This window comes from Phaseolus vulgaris, chromosome 3, assembly GCF_000499845.2.
Source record: "Phaseolus vulgaris cultivar G19833 chromosome 3, P. vulgaris v2.0, whole genome shotgun sequence".
Lineage (NCBI taxonomy): Eukaryota > Viridiplantae > Streptophyta > Magnoliopsida > Fabales > Fabaceae > Phaseolus > Phaseolus vulgaris.
The window spans coordinates 33,418,664-33,425,285 of NC_023757.2; the positions used below are offsets into that span (position 1 = coordinate 33,418,664).

A 6,622-nucleotide genomic window follows, 5' to 3' on the forward strand; every position below is an offset into this window, starting at 1 on the left:
CGATTCTGTATTAATTTCTTTATATAATTTTTTTTGTATTAACTATTTTCATACTGTGGCAAAATATATATATATATATATATATATATGATTCAAAGATAACGAATGTCCAAATTACAAGTTATATATTAAAAAAAAATATTAAATAGAAATTATTATTTTAGACACTAAAAAAATTATTTGTATCTAAATTAGTTTTATTATTCATAAATAGTGTCTAAATTGATATCTAATTAGCTATCAAGATTTTAGGTACCAACTTTAAAATCTATATAATTAGTAACTAAAACCTTAGTAGCTAATTATCACTACAAGAAAATCATTGAATGGAAACTAATTTTAGAAACAAAAAATAATCAGTTGCTATATTTTCTAAATTAGACACAATTTTAGAAACTAAAAAAAAATTGATTTCTAAATTAGTTTCTATTATTGATAAATAGTTTCTAAATTGGTATCTAATTAGCTTTTGCTACCAAATTTAGAATCTAAATAATTGGTAGTTAAAAACCTTGGTAACTAATTATATACAAATTTAGAAACTATTTATCAGTAATAGAAACTAATTTAGAAACTAATATTTTTTTTAGTTTCTAAAATAGTTTGTAATTTAGTCACTATAACAACTAATTATTTTTTGTCTATAAAATTGATTTCTATTAAGTGATTTTCTTATAGTGTAGATACTAATCTAAAAATTATTTATCAATAATAAAAGTCAATTTAGATATTAATAATTTTTTTTTAATTTTTAAAACAGTATATAATCTAGTTAATATAATAATTAATTATTTTTAATTTGTAAAATTAATTTTTATTTAATCATTCTTTTAATAGTGATAATTAAGCTAGATATGGTGATCTAAAAATGCTATTAAATAATAATCTTAATTATCTGCAAGCTTTTGACTTTGTAATATATCTGCATGAATATTGATAACTTAAGCTGCTAAGATATTGTACAAGAACAAACCACTCAAATAGAGACACAGCTTTAAATAAACAATAATATAGGGTTGATTTTAATTGTACGTCTTTCACTTTTTGTGAAGACTTAACATACTCCAAAGCACAAGTTGTTGTGAAGAGTGCTTTAATTTAATTTGAAGTTTCAGATTCTGACTTTTTTATCTTTCAAGCCAGGATAAAGTTTATTAATAAAACGGCACAAAAAAATGAACGAAATTTAGAGATTACAGGCTTACACGTATTGCAAGTGGGAGTATTATATAATAAAAATACCAAACATTATTGACAATATATTGAAAATTTTACTATTATTAATATGTATATCTCAATCCTTTAGTTCGATGTTAAAGCACAATTTCAGAACTTCTGCATACTTTTGGTGTCTAAAAGAAGATATTACAATAAATAATTAACATTAATAATAATGTAGAATTTTTACAAACATTTCTGACCTATTTGAAGCATCCAGCCCTTTAATAAACAAAATGAAACATTACAGAATTGTTCCAACCCTAAAAGCTCCTACATTACTCAAAACACAGACCCCCTACTTGGCTATATACTTTTGTGGCAATACATTAGAAACTAAGTTGTTTCAAAGGCCAGCACACCAGAAAACCAGAAACATACATCTGCTAAAAAGATGCAGAGGCACTGATTTTAAGTGAAGCTGCAACTGGCCCAGATTTGCTTTGCAGGTGCATAAGCCATGAAAGCTGCTCCACTAAAAGCAATTCTATTGATGCGTGCACCCTTTCTCACCACTGATACATTCTACTTCTTTTTAGGCTTAGGTCATGATTGTGCTCCCCTAATATAGGAAAAATACAAAATAAAGCAATTTCTGCTTCAGTCACATCAACTAAAACTCTGAGGATTGGCTTATATTTTGTCGTTCTCGCTCGCATAGGAATAATTTTTGACTTTTTGATTCAGATAGACCCACGAGGGCCTTTGTTGTCACAAAAGTGTAAGGCAATGAGTTCATCTACTAATCAAAATATCATTTAAATTAAAGCAAAACCCGATTTAGTTGCCATTCTCATCATTTAAATTAACCAGTAAGGGTTCATCATCAAACCTGTCTAATCCAATCTCACAGGCTTTTCCCCACAAAATGAGGCTTTTTATTCACATTTTAAACAAGACAAAAACCAGCAATGTGTATACACATACATGATATGCATATTGTATACATACATTTTTTTAGCAAGTGTTTTTTTTCTCTGAAAGACATCTATGCTTTACGAGATTGTGTGGCAGGTACGTATATCATAAATAAACAACTGTTTTTCTAATGTATTTACATTAGATTAATTGAGCAAGGACTTTAGAAGAACATTTCAGTTACTGGTTTTTTATATGGGACAAGAATATGCATAAAATAGTTTTCGTGGATCTTGTAAAATATGTTGGAAGTCTTTATTGTTTAATATTTTCTTTTGTTATAGAACATCCTTAAATATTTTATATTTATTTATTTAGTCCAATTCTTTACATACATGTTGCCTTCGTGTTCTTTAATTAAAACTAAAACTTTATTTGAGGAATTCACAGACAAAAGTTGTGATTACAAATGTTTAGAAGTAACTAATAATTTCTTGCGAAGGTGCATAATTATGTTGCAACACTTAATTCCAGCTTGCAGGCAAAGTGGAGACAAGAAAAGTTAGGAAATGCCCCAGAAATTAAACTAAATTCCTTCGCCTCCTTTTATGACTTTTTTGGTTCCTCCGTCGTATATTAACTAGATATGCTTTAACAGATTCATGTCTAATTGTTGTGGAAAATCTAGGACAGAATCCCAACATTCACACGCTGTGAATCATATATGTTGACAATGGATAGAAAGAGCATCATCGTATAGCACCTAATCATAATTACTTCCTTTCCTTTCACTTCCTTTTTTTTCACTCTTTCTAATTCTAAAATATGTCCTCATCATATCTCTTTTTCTTAATTTTCTTCCTTGCTTTCTCTATTTTGAAGTAACCCTCCTAATTTAATTTAAAGTGAAACAAAAAAAGGAGGACTAATTTAGGATTGCTTTGTACAAACTTTATCGCAGCCATCCCGTTAGGGAAACCGTCATCAGAAGGCAATAAAAAATTCAATATAGTTTATTCTTAAAGTCGCCAATTGCTTTATCTATTAAAAATCAAAGTAAAGTTGTATAATTGAATACTAAAAAAGGCATTATATGTTAGACATATCAAATAGTATGGTGTTTGATTGTTTGATGTATGCATGGGTTCATGCATGGATTTTTTCTCTACATATGTTTATTTTGTATATAAAAACAAAAACAAAAATCCTTAGAAATTTAAAATATTAAAATTTAATTTTAAAAACAAAATAAAATTAGTTATATTATTAAATTATATATTATTTTAGAAACTAAAAAATATATTTAAAGTATTTTTTATTATTAATAAAATTTATAAATTAGTTTTTAATTAGTTATTAAGATTTTAGTTACCAAATACTTTATATTTTAATTTCTAAATTTATATCTAATTAGCTATAACTATAAAATCTAAATTATTTGGTAGTTAAAATTTAGTTTATATTAATAATAGAAATTATTTAGATACTAATAATTTTTTTAGTTTTTAAAATAATATTTAATTTAATCGATATAATGACTAATTATTTTTTATTTTTAAAATTATTTTTTTTAACGATTTTTTTATAACTTAAAACTTTTGAACATGTTATCAACTTTTTATTTTGTGCAGAAAGAGAATGTCTTTTTAAGCTAAGCTAACCGTTACAAGAAGAATTTCTTTTTACAATTTTTAGTCAATTTACATAGGTTATATAACTAATATATATGCAAATCATGTATAAAGTGAAGGAGTTTATACTTAATTATCCAACAGTGTTTTTTTATTAACAATAAAAAATAGATAAGAATTATTTTAGGGGTTATCCAACCTATATACAAAATCACACATAAACAAACAACCTCTCTTCTCATAAGCTTGTCACTAACTTCCTACTGTAACAAATACAATCTCACAAACCTAAATAAATCACTTATATTTAATTGAATACATACAAACCAGGGGATGCAGAAACAAGGGATCCAAACAGCAATCAGAAAAGAAAAAACAAGCATAAGGGACTTTAAAAGTTATCCAAGACCATGCCTTTAATTGAGCCATGGAGAAAATTTCAGAATGATCAATCACTCTACCTTTAAAGATGTATTTATTCTTCTGTCTTCAAATCTCACTTTACCACTACAATCTATACCCTTTCCAAAATTAAATTAACAGAAGTAGGTGCTTATGTATATTAAACTACAGGAAATGTGAGACAGAAGGGTGATGAACAATCGAGCTCAGTCCTAACCACTCGAAGCAAAGGTTCCAAACTAGTCAATCAATTTATACAGCCAAAGAACAAATGATTTGTTGTTTCCTCATTCACCCCACACAGACAACATAAAATACTTTCTAATTCAACCCCATGTCTCTCCAAGTTGACCTTAGTAGCTAACTTATTTTCCAACACCCTCCAAGCAGTGACATGGGCTGAGGGCAAGGCCTTTATCATCCAAAAAGAACTATACAATCGCTTAGCCTCCCCTTCTTCCTCTCCCCTTAAGAAACTGTAGGCAAAATTAACAGAATACTCAATAGACTCGCCTTCATTCCAAACCCATTTATTCTCTTTTTCCATGACGAGACTCAAACCGTGCACCTCCTCAAGAAGCTGACTAACATGGTTCTCCTCCCACTCAAAAAGACCACTTCTCCAAATTAAATTCCACACCCAAATGTTATTAACCCAATCCCCACATCGAAAAAGCTTAGCATCTTTAACCAAAGACAGAGAGAAAAGCCTTAAACCGACCCAATTATCTTTCTAGAAGAAAACTTCCCTTCCATTACCTACTACCCACTTAAAGCGGTTTCCAAACGTCCTTCCCAGTCCTCCAACATCCAAATCTCCTTCAAATCTCTCCACCAGAGAGAATCAATGTTGTATAACCTCTGCTCTTTCAAACGTATCTAATCTCCATACTTCGACTCTAGTATCTCCTTCCATAGTCCACCCTTGTCCAGACTCAAGCGCCATATCCATTTTTCCAATAAAGCCATATTGAAAATCCTAATATTAAGAATTCTAAGGTCGCCCGCTTCCCGAGATTCACAAACCTTGTCCCAAAGATCCCAGACAACTTTCCTCCCTTCAGACCCCTAATGATAGTAGTCTTTTGAAATTTTCTATCAAAAGTTATAAAACATTCTCATGCTATGATTCACCAATTTTTTGTTGAATAAACTTTAAATGTAATTTGTGGGTTTTAAAATTAGAAGTTACTAGAAAATAGTAGAATGAGAGTTTGGATAGGTGAAAGGTCAAAAGTTGTGAGTGAGATTTTAATTATGTTGTTAGTGAGGTTTTAAGGTCATAATGAAGATTTTTCTAGAAGAGCTTCCTAAAGTCTATAACTAGGATGTTCTCTCAATTGTAAGATGCACCACAAAAAGAAATACAATAGAGAGAAAATTCAAGTATGAGTGTTTGTTTGTTTTATAATTTGGTATCAGAGCCAATGGCGAATGTGATGGGTCAAATACCGCTACCACGGTTAACAAAGACTACCACATATGATAATTGGAGCATTAAAATGAAAGCTCTTCTCGGTTCTCGAGATGCATGGGAGGTGGTCGAAGAAGATTTCAAAGAACAAACAAATACCACGGGTTATACGGCGGCTCAAACCAAGGTGTTGAAAGAGATGCGATCAAAGGATAAGGCGACACTATACATGTTGTTCCGAGCGGTTGATGAGTCAGGCTTTGAGAAGATTTCCAATGCAACTACTTCAAAAGAAGCGTGGGACATCTTAAAAAAGGTGTTCAAAGGAGCTGACCGAGTTAAGCAAGTGCATCTACAAACTCTTCGTGGCGAGTTGGAGAGCATGAAGATGATGGAGTCAGAAAGTGTATCTGACTACATTACGCGTGTGCAGACTGTGGTGAATCAACTCAATCGAAACGATGAAACGTTGACCGATGCACGACATGTGGAGAAGATTTTGAGAACATTAACCGACAATTCTGAGAGTATTGTGTGCGTAATAGAAGAGTCAAAGGACCTAACGACGCTCACAGTCGACGAGCTGGCCGGTTCTCTCGAGGCACACGAGCAAAAGAAGAAGGAGAAGGATGAGGAGGAAACACTCATGCAAACACTTCAAACCAAGGTATCAATCAAAGACGAAAATGTACTCTATCATCAAAATTCTTAAAATAGAAGGCATGGTCGTGGAAATGGTTGTGGTGGAAAAGGCAGCAGTCATGAAGGGTACTATAAGGAGAAGGAAAAGTCGAGCCAACCAAATTGGCATGGAAGAGGACGTGGTAGAGGAAGAGGTGGTCGATCAAATGATTCCAACATTGAGTGCTACAAATGTCACAAATATGATCATTATGCGAAGGATTGCAACTCTAACAAATGTTACAATTGTGGTAAAGTGGGGCATTTGCAAAAGATTGTCGAGCTGATATAAAGATAGAGGAAATAACCAACCTAGCCTCGGAAGTTGAAATGAATGAAAGTGTTCTCTTGATGGCTCAAGATGAAGTCAACATTAATAGTGACACTCTGTGGTACCTTGACTCAGGAGCAAGCAACC

At 31.1% G+C, this 6,622-nt stretch overlaps 1 protein-coding gene across 1 annotated transcript; it reads left to right on the top strand.

The window, feature by feature from the left end:
* The first annotated feature begins 5,536 nt into the window (after positions 1–5,536).
* On the top strand, positions 5,537–6,235 carry LOC137805567 (uncharacterized). Its single transcript, XM_068605512.1, has one exon. It carries the CDS (start codon positions 5,537–5,539, stop codon positions 6,233–6,235), a length of 699 nt encoding a protein of 232 aa, XP_068461613.1.
* Positions 6,236–6,622: the final 387 nt, after the last annotated feature.

What these genes read in the sequence shown, in the direction of transcription:
- LOC137805567 (XM_068605512.1), top strand. Translation starts at nt 5,537, where the DNA reads ATGGCGAATGTGATGGGTCAAATACCGCTACCACGGTTAACAAAGACT.